The 25844-nt window shown below is 42.6% G+C and overlaps 1 protein-coding gene across 1 annotated transcript in view; it reads right to left on the minus strand.

Moving 5' to 3' along the window:
• The window catches only part of LOC124605809 (solute carrier family 22 member 7-like), a 92471-nt gene that overhangs the window by 21532 nt on the left and 45095 nt on the right, over positions 1 to 25844 (minus strand). The window contains exon 4 of the mRNA XM_047137717.1: positions 17460 to 17617. Within this exon, the coding sequence (XP_046993673.1) occupies positions 17460 to 17617 (158 nt within the window). The remainder of the gene's footprint in view (positions 1 to 17459; positions 17618 to 25844) is intronic.

Raw genomic sequence — 25844 nt, forward strand, 5'->3', positions numbered from 1 at the left:
ACAAGTTTGTTTCCAAACAGGACACATAGCGCATATCGTTGACATTTGTACTGTTGTGCAGAGATCACCGACATAGTGTATTGCTGATGCAAAGATAAATGGGAGTAGCCGGCCAAAGTGGCCAAGCGGTTCTAGGCGCTACAGTCTGGAACCGCGCGACAGCTACGGTCGCAGGTTCGAATCCTGCCTCGGGCATGGATGTGTGTGATGTCCTTAGGTTAGTTAGGTTTAAGTAGTTCTAAGTTCTAGGGGACTTGTGACCTCAGCAGTTGAGTCCCATAGTGCTCAGCGCCATTTGAACCATACATGGGAGTAAGCAATCAGACGAAATGCAGTTAATATACTTGTGTGCAAAAATTAAGAACGAGGGTAATTTTCGCATGACATGTCGCTGCCAAGTAACACAGCTCGACGAAACTTGCAGCCACACGTAGAAAGAACTGCTACGTCATAGTACAGAAATTAACTGGGCGAAACACACACTGAGACGAACAGAAGTGACATTTTAATTCAAAGACAATAATTATACTGAAGTTGTCGTGATTTATGAAGGTACCATGGTTATTACTAAAGTCGCGACATGGATCTCAATAGGATGTGTGATCACCAAAGACGGCAGCATATGCTTTGAACGTAGTAGGGCGTCGCATTGCTGCACCTGGGTGCGTTAAAGTGGAAACAGGTAGTGCACCTAGGAGTACTGTCGAACATCATCGTTCTGGTGGCCCAGGTGTTACGTTGTGGGGAGGTAAAGGGTGGGGCAGGTAAAAGTGGCCCAGAGAGAAGAGTTCCAGGGTACAAAGAAAGACAGCAGAGCAATGGAAATAAAGTACTAACCTGACTATATCAGACGTTGAAAGTGGCCACCGTTCTCCTTTAGGCACTTTTGGGCCCTGGTCACCGAGCTACTGACCTCGGATCGAAGCTGAACTGCTGGAATTTTGGCAGTCTCATCCGAAGTGTTCTGCTGCAGTTCTTGAAGACTATGAGGGTTGTTGGATACGACTTAGGTTTGAGAGCTCCCCACACAAAGTAATCGCACACTGACAGATGAGGTAACGTGAGCGGTCAGCTACAGTCGCGATTAGACTGCAGGTTTCAAATGGAGTATTCTTCCCCGTGATCGACGTGATATGCCGATCTTTTTACGACTGCCGACGGCTTGATTTGGTAGGACTCTGCATCATTTTCTGCTGAACTGCAGCCACATTTTCTGGTGTGCGCATATTTTGGAATGTTTATGACTTGTACAAAGCCGCGCGGGATTAGCCGAGCGGTCTGGGGGCTGTAGTCATAGGACTGTGCGGCTGGTCTCGGCGGAGGTTCGAGTCCTCCCTCGGGCATGGGTGTGGGTGTTTGTCCTTAGGATAATTTAGGTTAAGTAGTGTGTAAGCTTCGGGAGTGATGACCTTAACAGTTAAGTCCCATAACATTTCACACACATTACAACATTTTGAACTTGTTAAAAACAGATCCTATCTGACGCCATTTTCGGACTAAGCGTTGCATGGCACTCTTTGACGGCGCTTTGACAGCATTAAACTTCTCAGCAAACAACTGACCACACTGTTTCAATGACTTTGTTGTAAAGTAACTTTCCACAACGATCACCCGCCACTCCACTTTGAGGACCACTGTCTCCTTTGCACAGCTCTACTCACACTGACACAGCCCGTACTACGCTCTGAACTGGTATGGATCACGTGGCGGGCGCACACGTCTTGTGCGTGTCACGTGTGCGGTTATATGTACAGGGTGGTCCATTGATAGTGACCGGGCCCAATATCTCACGAAATAAGCATCAAACGAAAAAACTACAAAGAACGAAACTCATCTAGCGTGAAGGGGTAAACCAGATGGCGCTATGGTTGGCCCGCTAGATGGCGCTGCCATTGGTCTATCTACATCTACATTCTACATTGATACTCCGCAAGCCACCCAACGGTGTGTGGCGGAGGGCACTTTACGTGCCACTGTCATTACCTCCCTTTCCTGTTCCAGTCGCGTATGGTTCGCGGGAAGAACGACTGTCTGAAAGCCTCCGTGCGCGCTCTAATCTCTCTAATTTTACATTCGTGATCTCCTCGGGAGGTATAAGTAGGGGGAAGCAATATATTCGATACCTCATCCAGAAACGCACCCTCTCGAAACCTGGCGAGCAAGCTACACCGTGATGCAGAGCGCCTCTCTTGCAGAGTCTGCCACTTGAGTTTATTAGACATCTCCGTAACGCTATCACGGTTACCAAATAACCCTGTGACGAAACGCGCCGCTCTTCTTTGGATCTTCTCTATCTCCTCCGTCAGACCGATCTGGTACGGATCCCACACTGATGAGCAATACTCAAGTATAGGTCGAACGAGTGTTTTGTAAGCCACCTCCTTTGTTGATGGACGGGTATCAACTGCGTTTTCTTTAAAAAGAGGTACTCCTTTTTTATTACATATTCGTGTAGTACGTAAAGAAATACAAATATCTTAGTTGGATCACTTTTTTTGCTTTGTGATAAATGGCGCTGTAATAGTCACAAACGTATAAGCACGTGGTATCACGTAACATTCCGCTAGTGCGGACAGTATTTGCTTCGTGATATATTACCTTTGTTAAAATGGACCTTTTACCAATTGCGGAAAAGGTCGATATCGTCTTGATGTATGGATATTGTGATCAAAATGCCCAACAGGCGTGTGCTATTTATGCTACTCGGTATCCTGGACGACATCATCCAACTGTCCGGACCGTTCGCCGGATATTTACGTTATTTAAGGAAACAGGGAGCGCTCAGCCACATATTTTAACGTCAACCACGACCTGCAACAAATGATGATGCCCACGTATGTGTTTTAGCTGCAGTCACGACTTATCCGCACATCAGTAGCAGACAAATTGCGCGAGAATCGGGAATCTCATAAACGACGGTGTTGAGAATGCTACATGAACATCGGTTGCATCCGTACCATATTTCTATGCACCAAGAATTGCATGGCGACGACTTTGAACGGCGTGTAGAGTTCTGCCACTGGGTACAAGAGAAATTACGGGACGATGACAGATTTTTTGCACGCGTTCTATTTAGGGTCTAAGCGTCATTCCCCAACAGCGGTAACGTAAACCGGCATAATATGCGCTATTGGCAACGGAGAATCCGCGATGGCTGCGACAAGAATATCAGCGACCATGGCGGGTTAATGTATGGTGCGGCATTACGGGAGGAAGGATAACTGGCCCCCATTTTATCGATGGCATTCTAAATGGTACAGTGTATGCTGATTTCCTACGTAATGTTCTACCGATGTTACTACAAGATGTTTCACTGCATGACAGAATGGCGATGAACTTCCAACATGATGGATGTCCGGCACGTAGCTCGCGTGCGATTGAAGCGGTATTGAATAGCATATTTCATGACAGGTGGATTGGTCGTCGAAGCACCATACCATGGCCCGCACATTCACCGGATCTGACGTCTCCGGATTTCCTTCTGTGGGGAAAGATGAAGGATATTTGCTATCATGATAGACCGACAACGCCTGACAACATGCGTCAGCGCATTGTCAATGCATGTGCAAACATTTCGGATGCCGAACTACTCGCTGTTGAGAGGAATGTCGTTACACGTATTGCCAAATGCAATGAGGTTTACGGACATAATTTTGAGCATTTATTGCGTTAATGTGGTATTCACAGGTAATCACGCTGTAACGGCATGCGTTTTCAGATATGATAAGTTCACAAAGGTACATGTATCATATTGGAACAACCGAAACAAAATGTTCAAACGTACCTACGTTCTGTATTTTAATTTAAAAAACCTACCTGTTACCGACTGTTCGTCTAAAACTGTGAGCCATATGTTTGTGACTATTACAACGCCATCTATCACAAAGCGAAGAAAGTGGTCCAACTAAAACATTCATATTTCTTTACGTACTACACGAATATTTAATAAAAAATGGGGGTTCCTATTTAAAGAAACGCAGTTGATATCCGTTTGACCTATGGCAGCGGCATCTAGCGGGCCAACCATAGCGCCATCTGGTTTGCCCCTTCAAGCTAGACAAGTTTCGTTCTTTGTAGTTTTTTCGTTTGACGCTTATTTCGTTAGATATTTGGCCCGGTCACGATCAATGGACCACTTATCCGGACCACTTTTATTTGCCCCACCCTGTGTAACGTTGCAAGGGCGTGCTGCCTTCCAGATCTTTGAACCGGTCAATGTGCCTGTGATACTGTGCTCCTTCCCCGTAAGGGTCTTTCCAGCGATGCTCGACGGCATCTAACTGTGCAAGTGGAGGAGCTCTCGAAACGAGAGGGCATTCGGCGAACGGACTGACTGCCCTTCACCCGGCTTCAGTCCCATTAAGTACCCGTGTGATGCGCGGGGAAGAAGTACTGCAGAACGCCACATGCACCAATGACCAGCCAGCAAATGTCAACCACACTGGTGAGTAACGGAACGCTCTACCACAAGAACTCCTTGCCAACCTCGTGGCGAGTGTGAGGGCATGTTTCAGAGCATACACTGTCGTCAGTGGTGATCACACACTGTATTAAGAACCACCTCCGGCCTTTTTATATGTCGAGTAGACCTTCTTAAACCGTTGTTTTTCGGTGTAATTATTGCCTTTCAATAAAAGCGCCATTAATGTTCGTCTCATTGTGTATTTCTTTCAGTTAGCTTCCATACTAAACTGGCCGGCCGGGGTGGCGAGCGGTTCTAGGCGCTACAGTCTGGAACCGCGCGACCGCTACGGTCGCAGGTTCGAATCCCGCCTCGGGCATGGATGTGTGTGATGCCCTTAGGTTAGTTAGGTTTAAGTAGTTCTAAGTTCTAGGGGACTGATGACCTCAGAAGTTAAGTCCCATAGTGCTCAGAGCCATTTGAACCATTTGAGCCATACTAAACTGTAGTAGTTCTTTCTATGTATGCTCTAAGTTTCATCGAGCTATGTTAATTGAGAGTCACAGGTCACGTGAATTTTACTTTTGTCCTTAAAGTTTTACTCCAGTGTATTTAACGAGCCACCGTCGACCACGGGTTCCTTATACCAAAACATTAGAAAATATACATGAACAGCAGGGAACGATTAACGAGAATAGTAGATTATACTGCGCAGGTGATAGCGAACCTGTCACGTGTACCAGTATAGAAGCTGCTCCAAAGGAATCATTTTGATAAATGCAGATCTAAACAAAGATGAGGCGTTACTACTGACAGCGAGATTCTGCAGGTGAAGCTATAAAATTCCTCAAACGTAGCTCAGGTTGATGATGTCGAAGTACTAAAACCAGGCAGTTATCGTAATGGAAATCATATACTCTTTTTTAAGTCAGTACACGTGACCGTGAGCGAAACAAGTTCTACTTTCGTGGAAAAAGATAAATACCATTGCAAAACAATGTGCAATACTGCTCCTGATAAATGTCTGGAATACCTTGAGCAACTGTTTCCCAACACACGCTGATTATCTTTAAAAAGCCTGTTGTTAAAAAACCGGTAGTGGTGACAAGAATAGCATTACAAGATTAAAAGCTAGGGAAAAAAAAATTCTGTGTGCGCTGTTCTGTTCCCCCCTCCCGCCGGAGGTTCGAGTCTTCCCTCGGGCATGTGTGTGTGTTTTTCTTAGCATAAGTCAGTTTAAGTTAGTTTCAGTTGTGTGTAAGCCTAGGGACCGATGACCTCAGCAGTTTGGGCCCTTAGGAATTCACACACATTTGAACATTTTTTTCTTCTGTTCCGCGCCGTAGATTTTTCGTGAAAGCTTTGGTATCAAATCAATGTCTTTCGTGTCAATATGTAATTTAATAATTAATCACTTTATATAATGGTCAACAGCGAAGATAGATAAATCACAAGTTTATCGCTCTACTCTGGTGCCGACATGTTGCCATCTATGTATCATGACTGTTCACTGTGACATCTTCCAACGACGCCTTCAGACGATCTGTATATTTTTGCCCCCGGTTGCTGTAGGTTCCACGGACCTGTCGCGTAATCGCCTTGCGAATTTTTCTTCATTTGCTTTTCGACACTGCCGTAGCTCTCATATTCGCTCGACACTGGTCTTTTTGTGTCTTTTAGATTACTTTCCTCGCGAGCTTTCCCGTGATTCCGGGGGTATTTGCGAGTAACGTGAGACATCTTTCATTATCTTCTACTTTTCAATTTAATACTGATTTTTAAATTTGGGTCCTAATAGTGATCCACAATGACACCCGAATCAATGTTTCAGCGAAACGTGTTTACACGCTACATCGACGAAGCTAATATGAAAGAATCATGCGTATGAGCTTGTGCTGGTATGATGACGGCACAGTCAAAACAAATACTACGTGACAAGTACATACAGACATGATCTATTCGTTTTGGGCTGAACCACTGCAAGCTACGGTCGCAGGTTCGAATCCTGCCTCGGGCATGGATGTGTGTGATGTCCTTAGGTTAGTTAGGTTTAAGTAGTTCTACGTTCTAGGGGACTGATGACCACAGCTGTTAAGTCCCATAGTGCTCAGAGCCATTTTTTTTGAACCACTGCACGCTATTAGTTTCCCAGTTATTAGTGATTCAAATCAGACCTAGCTTTCAAAAAGTGTTTTAAGGTAGAAGACTGCAGCACCATTCCCCCTTTCAATTATCGAACAAACGTAAGGATGGCTGACATAGTGTTTAGTGTATCTGGGATTGTAAAAACAGTTAGGATACTTAGACGCCAGGAAGGCATCTGGCCCAGACGGTATCCCCGTAAGATTTTACGTTAACTATTCTACAAATATAGCACCATTATTATCCATAATCTATAAGAGATCATTGGAGCAGCGGAAAGTTCCACGGGATTGGAAGAAGGCCCAGGTCATAGCAATCTATAAAAAGGGTAGAAAATCAGATGCACATAATTACCAGCCAATTTCACTTACATCGATTTGTTGTGTTAGACATAATGACCATTCTAGACTCTGAGAAGCTCATCTGCAGAAACCAGCACCGGTTTTAGGAGACAGTGGTCATGCGAGACACAGGTGGCCCTCTTTGTGCATGATACACAACAGGATCTAGATACCGGCTCCCAGGTCGAAAGGTGTTAGGCTCAGTTCCGCACTGTCGCTTGCTCCAAAAAGTGCGCGCTTACGGTCTATCCGACGACATATGCGGTTGGATAGAAAGTTTTCTAACAGACATGGAGCAGTATGCCGTCCTGAATGGGGAGGCTTCAACAGAAACAAGCGTAACTTCAGGTGTGCCCCAGGACAGCGCAATAGGTCCGCTGCTTTTTACGATTTATATAAACAAGCTGGTTGATGGTATTGACAGCGGAATTGGATTGTTTGACGATGATGCTGAAGTCTACAGGAAAGTAGTATCACACGAAAGTTGTGAACAAATCAATGAGGATTTGCAGAAAATAAATGCTTGGTGTAAAGGCTGGCCGTTATCTTTCAATATTAGTAAGTATAACCTACTGCGGATAACAAAGGGAAAATCCCCATTAATGTACGAGTACAAAATAAATGCCCAGTCTTTGGAAGCGGTAACAGCTGTCAAGAATCATAGTGGTTCTGATTCGAGAGATTGAGAAGGTCCAAAGAAGAGCGGCAAGATTCGTGACTGGTACATTTAGCCATCGCTAGAGCGTTACAAATCTCATAGAAAGTTAGAAGTGGGATAAACTTGCAGATAGACGACGCGCTAGACGGAAGGGACTGCTCACTGAATTCCAAAATCCGATCTTCGCAGAGGATGTAGAGCATATATTATTAACACCAACTTTCATATCGTGCAATGATCACCATTCAAAGATAGGGGAATTAGAGCTCGTACTGAGGCTTCAGACAGTTGTCTTTCCCTTGCGAGATCCGCTAGTGGAACAGAGAGGGCACGAATAGTGCCTTCCGCCACGCACCGCTCGGTGGCTGGCGGGTTTATATATGTAGATGTAGATGTATTTCACGACACAAGAAAGTTAGACAGGAGGATAGACGTTTTCACGTCAAACAAATTATCACAAACGCAGAACATCCATGTGTATCAAAGATTTGACTAACACGATTATTAATCTATTGCCATCGAAAAACATTGTTCACCTCCAACACTCAGTGAAATACTGAATGTATGTACACGTTCAGGTATATTTGCCAGTATACGCTGGCAAGATACATAGCAGGCTGAAAGATCCCGTAGTAAGGGGTTCATTGTGTTCATAATGTGGTCAATTTTACTGGTCAAATGGTTGAGCGGAGCGCAACAAGACTCCCTGGAAATTACACAATGGATCTTTGTTCGAATTTTCGTAGCCAAGCGAAGAGTAGGAAATGGGCAAACAAGCGAAAAGTAACCAGGCTAATTAAGAAACTTAATTAGTGATTTGAGGGAAAATTGAAATATATCATGGAACAGGTGCTGCTAATATGCAAATGAAGTCTCAAAACGTTTATCTCTTCAAGGTGTTGCTATTTTGCGCACTGATCTAGAAATTGCAGAATTCTTTTTTTCACGTCGAAAAAATAAAGTAAATATCAAATTGCCGAATAAACAGACAGTTGTCTGATTTCTGTTGATGTATAGAGGCTGCTCATAAACAACATGAGAAGGCTGCAAGGATGTTGTAGGGTGCATTTTGTTGAGAAATAATTTTTAAGAAAAAAATTCGATACGTTGCGCCGTTTCCGATTCAATTAGCACTGATGTTAGCTAGTGAGGCGCAAATTCAAGAGGCCGACCAGAGGCCATGCCGCACCACATGTTCTTCGTTTAGTTTCCTAAAACCGAACGAGAGAGCGATAGGACGGTAGTAACGATCGAACGCGAGTCATGGAGTGCGCAGTCTCGTGTGCTGTCATCTACACTGTGAGAAAAACACACCAGTTGTATCTGTCGGGTTGCTTGAAATTGCGGTCGCAACGGCCAGATCCGCTAAATTCAGCGCTAATTAACTGGGAAACAGCGTAACGTATCGAATAGTTTCCTTCACAGTTGTTTCTCATCACAACCTACCCTGCAACATCCCTGCAAGCTTTTCACACTGTTTCTGACCACCCTGTATACTTTTAATAATAATAGAATACCGACCGACGTTTAAATATATTACAGTTCATGCATTCTGAACAGCTTAAAAATAAAATAAAATTAAGAAAAATGTCACATGTTTTGTGCACTGATATACCTAACAGTAAAAAATAAAACAGATAAGAGAAACAGTCGGTGCAACCTATTTATTGTACATTATTCAAAGGTGCATTTAATGTCTCACTAATCTAATTCATTTCTTACTTTTAGATAATCATTTCACAAAAAATATACTGTCTATTTTTTAAATTTTTAAAAATTTTACTTTTACCTTTGAGGCAAGCTGTCTGTCAGCTGACACGGTCGGCAGTTAACGTAACGTTTGTCTGTGAATCGTCTTAAATTTATTAAGTTTGTTATCGTATTTTAACATTTTAATGTACCGCTTTTTTCTGAGAGGAAACTGGGGACCAGTCAAGCATTTGCCTAACTGGGCTTGGAAAAATGCGTGAAAACCACATTCAGATTGGCCAGCGTCCCAGACCAACGGTCATTTTTCAGCCAAGCCAGGTGATTTCGTTCTCTGTTTGGCTCATATCCCTGTCTTCCAAGCTAGCGCGATGCCTGTTAAGCTGTGCGAGCAGCAGAGTGGTGAATATATTCTGTACAGCGTAATAACATTAGAAAAAAGGCTAAGATATCGGAAATAATACATTTTTTGTACCACTCAGAATATCTTCTTTGGAGTAGTAATAACATTATAAAAGCGCTAAGATATCGGAAATTAGACATTTCCGGTGTCGGAATGACTGAAGGTGACCGGTTAATCGTGATAAATAGAGATTCGCGCGTTTATGACAGAAATCACACAGTTAGTATTTGGTGAGCTCTCTAGCGACATTCTAGCGAAATGTGACTAGAATGTTCCATGAATTAATCCGTCGCTGTGTAATGTCACCCACTTCCGTTAATTGATTAAGTCGAAGAGGGAATAGAGGATGTTAGGAGGCACATGCAGGCCACAAGCAAAACAACTGGGAGTTTAGAAGCATAGCTCTTCTCTAGGTCAGTCCATGAGTGAAACTGTAAGCGCATTAGATCTAGTACAGAATAACACATTCCACTACGAAGAGCGTAGTGTTTTCGGAAAAGTGCAACATGTTTTCCTGCGGCAGTTTCAAAAGTCTGGATGACTTGTGTAGTGGACTTTTACCATTTACAACGTCCTTCGTTTCTTTAAGCCGTAACTTTCGAGGTGACTTTTCTGTAACGTATACTACAAGGTATAGTTTAAACTGACACTTATGGAATAAATCATTTGAAATGTTTCATTTAAGTTATATAACATTAATTTTTATAATTATTTCAGTGTTGTTTAAATACTCCATCTTGAATTTATAGCACTAAGTAAAGGCTGCAGTATTTTATTTTTTAAAATCACATAATTTCGTGCGGTTTTTGAATTAGTGCACAAGGACAAATTTTTAGGGAGCTGCATTTACATTATGAAAAATTGTAGTATCTCTGTAGCAGGTAAATTTTCACATAAAACTAAATTCTAGAGTTAAAACAAGCACATAGAAATTTCACTCGATTTACAAAAAAGGAAGTTCGTAAAAGTAACATTTTCTTTTACCATCACACAGAACACATTAACGTTAACTAATACTTTAAGTATTTTATTGAAGAAACAGGAAGTTTCCAAACGCAATCATCCTGTAGTTCTTTTTCTGAATGATACTCTCGTTCGCCAGCAGAATTGTGATCACTGGCTAATGCAGAATCAACCTCTTTTTTGTCTAATTCTTGCGCTACATCACTGACATGTTCCTCTGTTTACCGATTGCCAACTTCATCAAACTTAGGATAGTTAAAATTAACATACACCTGCGAACACGTTTTGTGCTATACTAAGAAAATAGGTACGTAGTTCACGAGGCTCGATCTACCTGCCAACAACACGTGTCAGCAACAAATAAAGAAGGCGAGAATGCAACCGACATTAGAATATTATAGATTTGACGATTTAAGGAGGATAAGTGACGAATAGGAACACTTCACCAGAAATTACCTTGGAGAGCGACTTTGAAAATTCTCAAAAAATGGCTCTTAGCACTATGGGACTTAACTTCTGAGGTCATCAGTCCCCTAGAACTTAGAACTACTTAAACCTAACAAACCTAAGGACATCACAAACATCCATGCCCGAGGCAGGACTCGACCCTGCGACCGCAGCGGTCGCGCGGTTCCTGAAAATTCTCACGCGGTGTGAGAGATCACCCCTCGTGAGTTAAGTCTTAAATGCACACTTGCGCGTGTGTGTGTCCTGCCACTAATTATTTTGTTGCTTTTAGTGACTGTTTTACGTCAAGCTTATCATTACTTATGAATCTGTGATTGTTATGCAAGGGAGGAGCAAAGGTTTATGACGAAAAGCGAAGACGAAAGGCAGCAGTATAAAGCCTAAAGAAGTCTGTCGAACGTAGCCGTTGAGTCTCAGTCCCGCTCTATGCAGAAAGACGCGAGTTTAAGAAAGTCAGATGGCGTGAAACGACTGTGTAAGAAACGTAAACCCTTGCAGTGAGTGGAGAATGCAGAGATATCCCCATACTGTGGACAGCTTGAGGTTCTTCACCCTCCAGCACTGCTTTCACGCTTCCCGTCAGTTGCGGAGAACGATTTAGGCAAGTCACGGAAAACCTAAATCAGGTTTTTCGGATGAGGATTTGAACCTTCATCTTCCAGAATGCGAGTCCAGCGTGACAACCACTGCTTATAAGGCACTTCCGTCGTTGATGAATTAATTTTCTTAGGATTCTGCCAACGAATCTCAGATCTGCTTATGCTTTTCCTAAATATAGTTTTATTCCACTTCAGTTTGCTCCGAACGATTACTCTTCAGATCTATACGTTTGTTGCTGTTTACAGCCATTTATCGCCAACTCTGAAATCAAACGGAGTGTCCAAGGTCCCAGGCCACTAGACCACCATGCCAGGTTACAGTCCTGTAAATGGATTATAAGACGGACCGCTGACGATCCAAAATTCAATGTTCGCATTCTGTTTAAGAATGAGGTGAAATTCACACCGAGTGGGATAATATATTACACTACTGGCTATTAAAATTGCTACACCAAGAAGAAATGCAGATGATAAACGGGTATTCATTGGACAAATATATTATACTAGAACTGACATCTGATTACATTTTCACGCAATTTGGGTGCATAGATCCTGAGAAATCAGTACCCAGAACAACCACCTATGGCCGTAATAACGGCCTTGATACGCCTGGGCATTGAGTCAAACAGAGCTTGGATGGCGTGTACAGGTACACCTGCCCATGCAGCTTTAACACGTAACCACAGTTGATGAAGAGTAGTGACTGGCGTATTGTGACGAGCCAGTTGCTTGGCCACCATGGACCAGACGTTTTCAATTGGTGAGAGATCTGGAGAATGTGCTGGCCAGGGCAGCAGTTGAACATTTTCTGTATCCAGAAAGGCCCGTACAGGACCTGTAACATGCGGTCGTGCATTATCCTGCTGAAATGTAGGGTTTCGCAGGGATCGAATGAAGGAGAGAATAACGGGTAGTAACACATCTGAAATGTAACGTCCACTGTTCAAAGCGCCGTCAATGCGAACAAGAGGTGACCGAGACGTGTAACCAATGGCACCCCTTTCCATCACGCCGGGTGATACGCCAGTAAGGCGATTACGAATACACGCTTCCAATGTGCGTTCACTGCGATGTCACCAAACACGGATGCGACCATCTTGATGCTGTAAACAGAATCTGGATTCATCCGAAAACATGACGTTTTGCCATTCTTGCACCCAGGTCCGTCGTTGAGTACACCATCGCAGGCGCTCCTGTTTGTGATGCAGCGTCAAAGGTAACCGCAGCCATGGTCTCCGACCTGATAGTCCAGACTGCTGCAAACGTCGTCGAACTGTTCGCGTAGATGGTTGCTGTCTTGCAAACGTCCCCATCTGTTGACTCAGGGGTCAAGACGTGGCTGCACGATGTGTTACAGTCACGCGGATAAGATGCCAGTCATCTCGACTGCTAGTGATACGAGGCCGTTGGGATCCAGCACGGCGATCCGTATTACCCTCCTGAACCCACCGATTCCATATTCTGCTAACAGTCATTGGATCTCGACCAACGCGAGCAGCAATGTCGAGATACGATAAACCGCAATCGCGATAAGCTACAATCCGACCTTTATCAAAGTCGGAAACGTGATGGTACCCATTTCTCCTCCTTACACGAGGCATCACAACGTTTCACCAGGCAACGCCGGTCAACAGCTGTTTGTGTATGAGAAATCGGTTGGAAACTTTCCTCATGTCAGCACGTTGTAGGTGTCGCCACCGGCGCCAACCTTGTGTGAATGCTCTGAAAAGCTAATCATTTACATATCACAGCATCTTCTTCCTGTCGGTTAAATTTCACGTCTGTAGCACGTCATCTTCGTGGTGTAGCATTTTTAGTGGCCAATAGTGTACAATAACCCTATACGGACAGATGCAAATCCTCGCCCGATCGTGGTTGCAAGGCATCAGGTTCGCTTGGTTGTGAACATTGAAGGAAAGGACCTCAATATGCTTTAAGGAATTTAATGATGCATATTCGCCTCATAATGCTTAGAACGTGTATTTGGGACAGCATAAGACATTCAATAAATTGCACATACGGATACGCAGAAGATAGATTTCACACAGTTGTCACTACAAAATTTTCACCCAAACACAATTTAATATGCCTTTAGCGGGCAAATTAATAACAGGTGCTCTTTATTAGTAATGGAGAAGTTGCACTTACGGAAAAACAGCAGATATGTTTCGAACATGACTGGTCATCACTCTGCTTTCTACGCCTCATACGTCACTATCCGACAACATCCAACGAACTGGAAAAATCACACTATGCCCGTGAGGCCCAGATTTTGTGAATTCCAAAACCACACCACAAAACCGTGTTAACACGAACAGAGAGAGGTCCCCAGTGGTGGGATCCACATTTTGAAACAATCTACAAAGTGATGTAGGCTAAGGTCCCAGTTATCACACCCAGCAGCCACTCACCCTGCTTTGCGAGTAATAGAGGAGGAAATTTCGGAGCTTCGTGTGATGCTCCAGCAGCTGACATCAAAGGAATGGTCCATGGAATGGTTGCGTAATGTAGTGGGTAGCGTACCTTACTCACATGAAAAATATTGTTCGCTCGAACTTGGTCAGGTGCATTTAATTTTCTTATTTTCAATCTTTATCGAGCGACTTTGATCCTTATTTTTATTTAATTAATTGTCTTAAAGATAGGTTTTTATTTATATTCCTTTGAGACATCTTTTTAATTACTGTATGATCTTTTTCATTTGCTCTAATTTTTTTCTTTCTATCATTAATTTTCCACTTCGAATTTTTTGTGAATGTGAACTTAATTATTTTATCTATCATGATATTTAAATATCACAAAATGCCGCTTATCAGTTAAGAAACAAAAGGCAAAATAATCTGTTAATACTGAACGTGCAGCGGTGTGATTATGTACATGTTTTAGATGGTTATCATCCTACAAACATTTGAAACAGAATTTATTATTGCACTACGGACAAAATAACATATATGAAGATTAAATGAAAGAATGGATTATAAGAAAACGAAATTCAACCAAAACGACGACTAGAAATAATGAATGCAACAGCATGGATTAAGATGTTGAAAGATAAAAGAAACGAAATCAAGTCGAAGTTAATACTGAAATATAATCAAAATCACATGAACGAAGATTAAAAGCGAAAAAAAAATGATTGGAAGAAAAATCGGGGCAAATGTAAAAGTTAACACGAACATTAAAGTGACCTGACGAAGCAGAGAATTAAAAATAAATCACGCTTAAACCAAATAATTGAATACAAGTAATGATCAAAATCATTTCGATAAAGATTTAAAAACAAAAAAAATTCAAAGCGGCTGATTTGTTTAGCGCCCACACGTTTTGCATGTGAGGACTGCAACTGCACCATTGCGCCGTGCAACCAATGTCTATAACACGACTTTTTTTAAAAAAAAGATATAGAATATTGCGTGAAATCCCGAATTTCTTTTTCGTCGATTACTTGCAAGCAAGGGACCAACACGGAGAACTGCTGCAGGGTGTGATACCTACATCACTTTATGGATCGAAATGATAAATAAATCAAGACCCTAGGCTGTCGACAGGCGTTGATATACATCAACGCGAACAGCTGAAAATGTCTGAAAGAACATATACTATCTTCATTTAGTTAAGACTAACCGGCCATTGACCTCCTCCTGTGCTGGATGCACACGCATTGACGGAACTCTTATGGGACTCGGTAAGTTTGTCTGCCGCGAGTAATGAATATTATGGGCAGGGGCACTACGAACGTAATATGTGGACGTTAAGTTGGGAATGTGGGTCTCACGGGGAGCGTGCAAGGGATAAATCCCTGCAGTCACACTATCCTCTGTGCCCTCGGTGGCTCAGATGGGTTGCCGGCATGGTAGCTCAGGGTGTTCGTCAGAGGGTTAGCTGACCTCTGTAGTAAAAAACTGAGTCAACGGCTCAACATTGAATTGAACGGGTGTTATGGGACGTCCGCACCGAAAAAATGCAACGAACAAAATCGAACAAAATGAGAACAATTAAAAAAAGAAATAAAGATGAATAGAGCGTCTGCCATGTAAGCAGGAGACCCCGGGTACGAGTCCCGGTCGGGGCACACATTTTCAACTGTCCCCGTTGATGTCTATCACCGCCTGTCGACAGCTTCGGGTCTTGATTTAATTATCATTTCATTCTAAGAGAGCTGCATTGTCACCGATGCTATTTGTTCTTTCGGACATGTCCGAAAGAACAGACCATCTTCATACTTTATAGATCGTTTCAAAAAGTCGATCCACCGCTGGGGACCAAACTTTTAATGAGTGATGGATTAGTCGAGGAGATCCAGTAGCTTGGCCTTCCCGCTCACCTTACCTTAATCATTTAGGTTTCTGGCTGAGCGACATTTAAAAGTACCGGCTTATTACCTACCTTCCAATAATGTGAACGTGTTGCAGGAGTGTGTATCGATACACGTGAGAAAATCAGAGCTAGCCAAGTGTGTTCGCACGAGTTCGTGACTGGTTATGAGGGGCTGAACGGTGTTTGAGAACAAGTTTGGTTAATCACTCTCTGTATATCTTTTAGTGTTGAAAGACAGATGGCTATCAAAGGACTGGATGGTCCATAGCTCGTCAAGTATGTTTTTCCACACATATCTTTAAAGATTTCAGGTTTTGACGAATATTAATTCCTATAAGAATAGGGAACACGTGTGATGTAGAGCGAGGTGGCGCAGTGGTTAGCACAGTGGATTCAAATCCAAGAGGACGACGGTTCAAACCTGCGTCCGGCTATCCTGATTTAGGTTTTCCGTGATTTCCCTAAATCACGCAAATGCCGGGATGGATCCTTTGAAAGAGCACGGCCGACTTCCTTCCGCATCCTTCCGCGATCAGGTGGGACCGATGACCTCGCTGTTCGGTCCCCTCCCTCAGATCAACCAACCAACCAACCAAACAATATGATGTTAAAATTTCCAGGCTGATGAAGATTTGTAACTCTTCTCGTTTCTTCGACCATGTGGTGTCCTCCAGATGTTGCCATCTGATTGACGCCACCCTGCTGAGTACCCGAGAAGAGTTCAAAATATGAGGCACTTGTTTATGTACGTTGTTACTTCGACTGAAATAGAACGAACTGTGTTTACTTACAGATAAATAGATGTTATGCTAGGTTCTCAAACACATAATTATGGAAATTGGGTTTTGCCTTGGGCAAATACGATTTTCTTCTTTAGCACAATTCATTTTCCGGTGAAGTTTCGCCATTTTCATTTCGTACATCAAAGAGCTGTTCTGTCATTCGCAGTTTTAGCTGATGTTTTGCTTTAGTTTGTCATCTGCAATTTTCGCTGATTCCACGTTGTCGTGGCTGCACATAAACGGCACTTGCTCACACGAACAGTGTCACTGTATACGAGATATGCACCCATTGCAAAGTATCGTGGGATTCCGCAGAATGGAAACATCAAAAACTGCAGATGACGAGCTGGAGCAAAATATGAGCTGTACTACAAGTGACAGACATCTACTCAAACAACATGTGAATCTGAGAAAATAAGATGAGCCCATTGACGATTGTGAAGCTTCACTGAAACATGTATGGGAGTTAAAGAAGAAATTTATGTTTGCTTAAGCCAGAAACCTATTTTCATAATCACATATTTCAAAGAAAACATGGACAAGAGTTTCAAATACAAAATGAACAAGTTTCTAGAGCAAGTCACTAATGTAACACATTGCGAATCTCTGTGTACCTTCGTTAGATATTGAGATGCATGCTGAGTAGACTAATGTAAGATATATTTCACAAATCTTACCGACGGCTGTAGTTGCTTCTGTTGTCGAACTATCCGCGGCAGTTGCAAGTACAGACAGCAGAATGAATAAGGGATAAATATTTGCTACGGGTACACTCAGTGTTCGGCAGACTGCAATCAGGGAAAGAGACACGAAATACTGCATGCGACGACCAAACCTGTAAATAAAATTTAAGCCATAAATTTTTGATAGGATCTCCCTCCTTTCGTTATGTTATTGATTTGTGTAAGTTAAAACTAAAATACTGAAATAAAATAACTTGTAAGGAAAACACTGGAACCTAAAAGTAATACTAATGACAAATACAAATAAAGATCACAATGCTCCGTTTGAAAATTGAGAAGGTAACCGATGTAATGAGGGAAAGAAGACTAGAGTCTTATGGACACATATATCGAAAGATATAAAGCAAGCAGATCTTCAACTTAGGAAATAGCTACAAATACAAAACCATTTCTTTCACTGAAATTGACAAAGATATGAAATTATAACGGACTCAAGAGAGAAGAAGCAAAAAAGGAGGATCTCACGAAAGAAAGACGTCAGGAATTGGGATTGGACACGGGAAGAAAACGAACGACTCTCTCGAACGATGGAAGATGTCTGGGAGCAAGGAAAATTAAACACAAAGGCGCAGAGGCAATGTTTATTTACGCTATCTACGGAATACGTTATTTGGAGAAATAAATGAATCAACAAATATAAATTAATATATAATTTTGTAGGCAGCAGATAATTACATGTTGAAAAGTGCTTCGGGTTTAGCTTAATGAAGAGAGACTGTAACACACTATCTTTCGAATCTCGAGCAACGCGATGTCAAGTGATATCCCATGGATATACAGAGAGCTTGAATGGGGCCATATGAAGTTAATAGCAGAGTAATTTCCGAGTAACAATTTTCCGATGTGCTCTGTCAGTCCGATGTGGTAATGACCCCGTATCGCTCACCAGTACTGCAGAAAAGGACTGGGAAGTGTAGTGTATGCAGTTTCCATATTAGGTTCGTTGCATCTAAAATGTCTACCAACAAAATTCAGTCTTTGGTTCCCCTTCCTCGAACATTTCCTTTGTGATAGTTCCAGTTGTTTGTAACTGTAGTCCCTACGTATATAGCGGAATTTGCAACTTTTAAATTTACCGAAATTTAACGGAATTCTTTTAGCACTCAAGTGTGAGACCTCATACTTTTTATTGTCAGTTTTCACATCTTTCAGGTATATTGTATAAATCATTTTGCAATTAATTTTGATCTTCTGATGATTTTACTTTACGGTAAACGACAGCGTCTCGTACAAACAGTTTAAGAAGGCATCTCAAATTGTCTCGAATGAAAAACAGCCCAGAGTTGCAGTAAATTATGTTTATTTTAAACCCTGACCATTATTTCTGCTATAATAATATAGACTTCTTCAGAAGTCCTAAAATGATCCAAAAACATCTAGACCAGTGATGCAATCTACACATGAACTTCAAAATTGACTAGTTGCCTGATAAACGGTGCGATGCAGCTCACTGTGGTGAGCGATAGGTGCGCGGGGTGCGGTACACTTGACAAACGTGCGTCCAGTATAACAGAGCTAGTGGCGGAGGACATACGGTGCGATATGTAATTTTACTTATGTTCGAAACAGGCTTATGTCTGTTGAAGTTATTTTATTGATCTTGACGCAGCCGCTGGGCTAAGACATTATTCAAATGGTTCAAATGGCTCTGAGCACTATGGGACTCAACTGCTGTGGTCATAAGTCCCCTAGAACTTAGAACTACTTAAACCTAACTAACCTAAGGACATCACACACATCCATGCCCAAGGCAGGATTCGAACCTGCGACTGTAGCGGTCGTGCGGTTCTGGACTGTAGCGCCTTTAACCGCTCGGCCACTCCGGCCGGCGACATTATTCATTTATTAGTGTATAGGTAAGTAATGTGTTATCACTAACCTAATTTTGAAGTTTATGTGTAGATTGTATCACTGTTCAAGATGTTATTTTGATCATTTTTAGGACTTCTGAAGAAGTCTATATTATTATAGCAGAAATTATGGTCAAGGTTTCAAATAAACATAATTTAGTGCAACTGTGGACTGTTTTTTATTCGAGACAATTTCGTAACGGTTGCTGTTGCCGCTGCCATGATGAAAATAATAATTGTCATATTGTCCATTGGGGAACCCCACATCTCACTTCGATTTCACTAGGTGACTTCCCGTCAATTGACTTTCTGACAGGGAATCACTTATCCAGTCGCACAACTGAGGCGGTATTCCATAGGCACGCAAATTGACTAGCTGCTGCCTTTAATAAACGGGGTCAAAAACCTACTGCAAATGTAGAAATATGGAGTCAGCTAGAGATCTCTTGTCGATAGCACTCCTTACTTCGTGTGAATGATGAGCCAGTGGTGTTTCATAAGGACAATACTGTCTGAGTCGGTACTGATAATTTCGCAAGAGATTGTTTTCTTTCATGATGTTGGAATACAGTATATTTTCCAGAATCCTATTACAGAATACGCTTAAGAGATATTTTTTTTGATGAACATAATAAAATATTATTCGTTTGTGCAGAACAAGTAAGCGGTGATGTTCATTGACTTGAACAAAATATACTAGTCTTTAGATAGAAAGCTACAGACTTCAGAGTGGATAATAAAAATGACCATTGAAACCAACAGTTTTAACTCAAAAACATGAGGCAACATGATTTGGATTTAGGGTTTCATCGACGTTGAGGTCAGAGACGGTGCACAAGACCGGTTCGCAAAGGATGGGGAAAAGAAGTCGACCACGTCCTTTTCAAAGGAACAATCACTGGATTTACCTACAGCGATTTTAAGCAAACCACGGAAAAGCTAAACCTGAATGGTTGGACATGCTTCTGAACCAGCATCCTATAGAATACGAGTCCAGTATTTTAACCTTTGTGCCACATTACACAGTCTTAGCAACTGAAAGCGGTCGGGGGGAGGGAGCAAGAGATGCCATTGCGTTCAAGATTGCAGCCGGACGATGGAAAGCTCTTTCATCGATTACATGCAACTACTTTCTCGAATGAGTAATTACGGAACGAAAAAAAAAAACAAAAGAAATTAAAATGAAAAAGTATGTGGGATAAGGGAGTTGACAGGACAGAGAAGCTCTGTTACTTGGCATATGGAGATGACACGGCACCACTTACTAACGAACTAGAAACAGCGGGGAAAAGCATTTTGAGGACTTCAGTATAACAGAATGGTTCAAATGGCTCTGAGCACTATGGGACTCAACTGCTGAGGTCATTAGTCCCCTAGAACCTAGAACTAGTTAAACCTAACTAACCTAAGGACATCACAAACATCCATGCCCGAGGCAGGATTCGAACCTGCGACCGTAGCGGTCCTGCGGTTCCAGACTGCAGCGCCTTTAACCGCACGGCCACTTCGGCCGGCTATAACAGAATCACCAGGTTATAAATCTCATATGAAAAGAGTTCATGACCAACATAGATGATTCCTTCACCATGTAACTGGATGCATATACACTGAAGACCCAAAGAAACTGCTATAACTGCCTAATATCGCGTAGGGTCACCGCGCGCACGCAGAAGCGCCGCAGCACAACGTGGCATGGACTCAACTAATGTTTGAAGTAGTCCTGGGGGAGCTGACACCATAAATACTGCAGAGCAGTCCATAAATCCTTAAGAGTACAAGGGGGTGGAGATGTCTTCTGAACAGCACGTTGCAAGGATCCCAGATATGCTCAATAAAGTTCACGTCTGGGGAGTTTGGTGACCAACGGAAGTCTTTAAACTCAGAAGAGTGTTCCTGGAGCCACCCTGTAGCAACTCTGGACGTTTGGGGTGTCGCATTGTCCTGCTGGAATCGGCCAAGTCTGTCGAAATGCACAATGGACATTAATGGATGCAGGCGAACAGACAGATGTTTACGTACATGCGACCAGTCAGAGTCGTATCTAGACGTATGAGGGTCCTGTACCACTCCAACTACACAACTCCCACACCATTACAGAGCCTCCGCCAGCTTGAACAGTCTCCTGCTGACATACAGAATCCATGGATTGATGAGGCTGTCTCCATACCCGTAGACGTCCATTCTCCGGATACAATTTGAAACGAGACTCGTAGGGCCAGGAAACATGTTTTTAGCAGGTTACCTTCCGTTATGAACGTGGGTGCACTCAGCGACTGTGATCTGATTTATAAATGATAGAGCACAGCAATCAGTAGTCCTTTTTGCAGGTTTTATTTGGCAAATCCAGATTTCGACTAGTGCCTAGCCATTATCAAGGCATTAGTGTCTAGTCTCAAAGCATGTCAGCTCCAAGTTGTTCGAGCGTCAGTCACAGTTTTTTGAATACTGAATACTGATGATAGCTAGGCACTAGACGAAACCTGGATTTGACAAATACAATCTACTAAAAAGAATGACTGATTGCTTTGATCTATCATTTATAAAATATATTTTCAGTCATCAACAGTCCAATGTCCATGTTGACGGGGCCAGGCGAGGCGTAAAGCTTTGTGTGGTGCAGTCTTCAAGAGTATACGAGTGGGTCTTCGCCTTCGAAAGCCCATATCGATGATGTTTCGTTGAATGGTTCGCACGCTGATTCTTGATGGAGGCCCAGCACTGAACTCTGCACCAATTTGCGGAAGGGCTGCACTTCCATCACGTTGAACTATTCTCTTCAGTCGTCTTTGGTCCCGTTCTTGCAGGATCATTTTCTGGCCGCAGGGATGTCGGAGATATGATGTTTTACCGGAGTTCTGATATTCACGGCACACTCTTGAAATGGTCGTACGGGAAAGTCCCCACTTCATCGCTACCTCGGAGATGCAATGTGCCATCGCTCGTGATCTGACGATAACACTACGTTCAAACTCGCTTAAATCTTGATAACCTGCCACTGTAGCAGCAGTAACCGATCTAAGAACTGCGCCAGACACTAGTCGTTTTATATAGGCGTTGCCGACCGGAGCACCATGTTCTGCCTGTTTACATATCTCTTTATTCGAATACGCATGCATATACCACTTTTTTTGGAGCTTCGGTGTAGATCAAGACGATAAAAAGATTCAGATAACACAAGAGAACAATTCCATTTCAGAAAATGCTCTCAGACAAGCTGCGGCTAAACAGGAAATGATAAATGTAAATGGATTGTCATCGAAGGAAATGTATTTTAACAAGACGGACTTAGCAAATGACAGGTAAACTGAGACACATACACATAACAGTTAAATTGTAACACCAGTATGCAACAGGACCCACAGGACAGGAAACTAGAACCAAATATCAAGGGGGCAATAGTAAAAGATGCGGAAATGAAAATACGATCTACCGAAAATTTCACCGGGAGACAGGAGAGACGGAACTGATGAGGAAGGGAAATACACTCTTTTATGAACGTATCTACGGACGCCCACTGCAGGTAAATAATGCTCGTGTTTTGCACTCATATAAAAATAGCGTAAACGAACAAGAAAGCAGAGCAGATTCTTCCACAAGGAGGAAACTGGCGAAGCACAATGAGGATGCTCAGGATCTGACTAAAGACTCTTCGACTTTTTCGGTGAACAAAAGACCAGTATATTTTCTGGCAGTGAAGTTTCATCTGGACAAGATCAGGGAATGAAACGTCTGGTTGAGAGCTATATGGAAAAATTGACAAGTTCTTTGGTTTCGAGGAGACAGAGGAAGACTCAGTGTAAAAGGAAAGAACCTACTTCCAAGAAGAACAGAAAAATATTGACAGTGTATAAACATGATACACTGACATGTAATAGAAACATTTTCAAAAGTGGCCCGTAGATGACACAAACGGAAACGTAATAATAATAATAATAATAATAATAATAATAATAATAACCTGGCCGGCCGCAGTGGTCTAGTGGTTCTAGGCGCTCAGTCCGGAACCGCGCGACTGCTACGGTCGCAGGTTCGAATCCTGCCTCGGGCATGGATGTGTGTGATGTCCTTAGGTTAGTTAAGTTTAAGTAGCTCTAAGTTCTAGGGGACTGATGACCACAGATGTTAAGTCCCATAGTGCTCAGAGCCATTTGAACCATTTTTGAATAATAACCTGAGATTTCCCTGGGCTAATTGTCAGGACATACGAAACCTGCTCAAAGGTATCCAGACACTTCCATGGTATGCGGAATTAAGCACTAGATGTCACGAGAGGCGGACTGTGTGGCGTCCCAGCACTCCAACCGCGTGCTGGTATTGTCGGCGCCGTAGAGCTGCTACTGCCACAGCTCTCGCAGTGAAGTTGAGACACGATGCGCGATGACGTAGGTCCCTGTTGGTGAACGGGACACAGAAATGCGAACTCGTACGATGGATGCTTCTTCTGATTTAAGATTGAATGATTCATTGCCCGGATATGCAGTAGTCGTTAAATCTTATCTCCTCCGCATCGTACACACCACCAATTGCGAGGAAACATTGTAATTATCAGTCTTCTCGTACGTTGTTGGCTCATTGCTATGGAGTTGTTGAACCTGTATGAAGCGAGATCCACAGATGCTCTTTGATCACGTCTGAGTGAACCTACGCCGTAATGTTAAAAAAATGTTCAAAAGTTCTCTTTTCAATTAATGAAGTACATATTTTGATATTAAGATTAAATTGTCCCTGCTGAACAGTCGTTGGTTAACTATCATTGATTAAATCACTTAATAATATAGTCCACGCTTGATATTTCACTTGGAACGAACAGTTTATTGTTCCTTGGCCACTAAATACTTTATAACTTTCGCACCACACGCACACGCAGCTGGTTGGTAAAGTCAGTTCTATTAAAATTAAGTTTCTTGGCAACTACGACAACTTGACTCTTCAGCGTAATTGTATTACCTTCGTGAAGTCGTGTAATTGTGTCCTACTCGAGACTAATTGAGTGTAGTCCTTTGATATACTATCCACTCTTCTTTTAGTTCCAACTATTTGAAAGTAAAGTCCAATATTCACTAGTTTCGTCAATAAAGTTCAATTAACCCGGTTAAACGCGTCCATCAGTTCTTGTCTCTGCTTAGAAAATCAGTTTCCGAAGTTCGAGTATCACGTCACACAAGAAACACTTCTGAACGCAAAACAATCTCGTCGCGTTTCGTACTCTCAATAACTAAGGCAAGAATTGTTCTCGCACGTCTTTACAGGACGAGAGCCAGCAAGTGACTTCTGTGAAAGAGTATTGTAGGCGCATTGAAATTCTTCTTTGCGCTTACAGCTCTCTTCCATATAAAAGTTATCTATGACTAACATCAACTTGGACTCAGCTTTCAAGACATTAATTGCAATTATCACTTGGATATTTGTCCATTAATTAAATCTCAGGTTTCTTCTTCCTCTTTTCATAACAAAAACTCCCAGTGATGTATAATGTTGTTGTTATCAAAACATCTTGGTGTTAGCTTGTCGGCAAAGATGTCGTATTTGCCAAGATAGCTCTTCCCTACTTCATATTATGATATTCTGTCTTAATTGACTTTAAGGGGGTCGTTGAGGTGTTACAGGGTCTGCCAGTGTAAAAGGATGTGGATGGGGAATATTGTGTTGTTGGAGAGAAGCAATAACTGCAGAACGTGTCGGTCATAAGAGCTCAAAAAATGGTTCACATGGTTCTGAGCACTATGGGACTTAACATCTGTGGTCATCAGTCCCCTTGAACTTAGAACTACTTAAACCTAACTAACCTAAGGACATCACACACATCCATGTCCGAGGCAGGATTCGAACCTGCGACCGTAGCGGTCGCGTGGTTCCAGACTGAAGCGCCTAGAACCGCACGGTCACACGGGCCGACCATAAGAGCTCAGTGACTGCAAATCAGGACTAGTCACTGGATGCTACATATGAATCAAGTACATTCCAAATTGCCAAGGTCGACTGTTAGTGATGTGATTGTGAACTGGAAACGAGAAGAAACGACCACGGCTTAGCCAAGATAGGGCAGACCACACTTGCTGACAGGCAAAGACCGTCGAGCTTTGAGGAGTGTGGTAGTAAAAAATCATGAAATCAGCGGAAGGCATCACTTGTGAGTTCCAGAGTGCTACCAGCACTCTAGCCACCGTACTGACTGTGCCTAGGGAGTCTAAAAGACTGGGGGACAACAGTCGAGCTTCTCTTCTTTAGCCGCAAATTTCTATAATCAGTGCTAAGTGACGCTTGAGGTGATGTAAAGAGTGACGCCACGGGACAACGGAGGACTGGAAAATAATGATTTGGCGTGATCAGTCGTGTTACACCTCTTGTAAATCCGACAGAAGGGTTTGGGTTTGGCGAAATCCTGGAGAACGTTACCTACCGTCATGTACAACAATGCAAAATGAGATGAGCGAATGGCATCGTTGGTCGGGAGACCCCAATTCGGGGA

This window comes from Schistocerca americana, chromosome 3, assembly GCF_021461395.2.
Source record: "Schistocerca americana isolate TAMUIC-IGC-003095 chromosome 3, iqSchAmer2.1, whole genome shotgun sequence".
Classification (NCBI taxonomy): domain Eukaryota; kingdom Metazoa; phylum Arthropoda; class Insecta; order Orthoptera; family Acrididae; genus Schistocerca; species Schistocerca americana.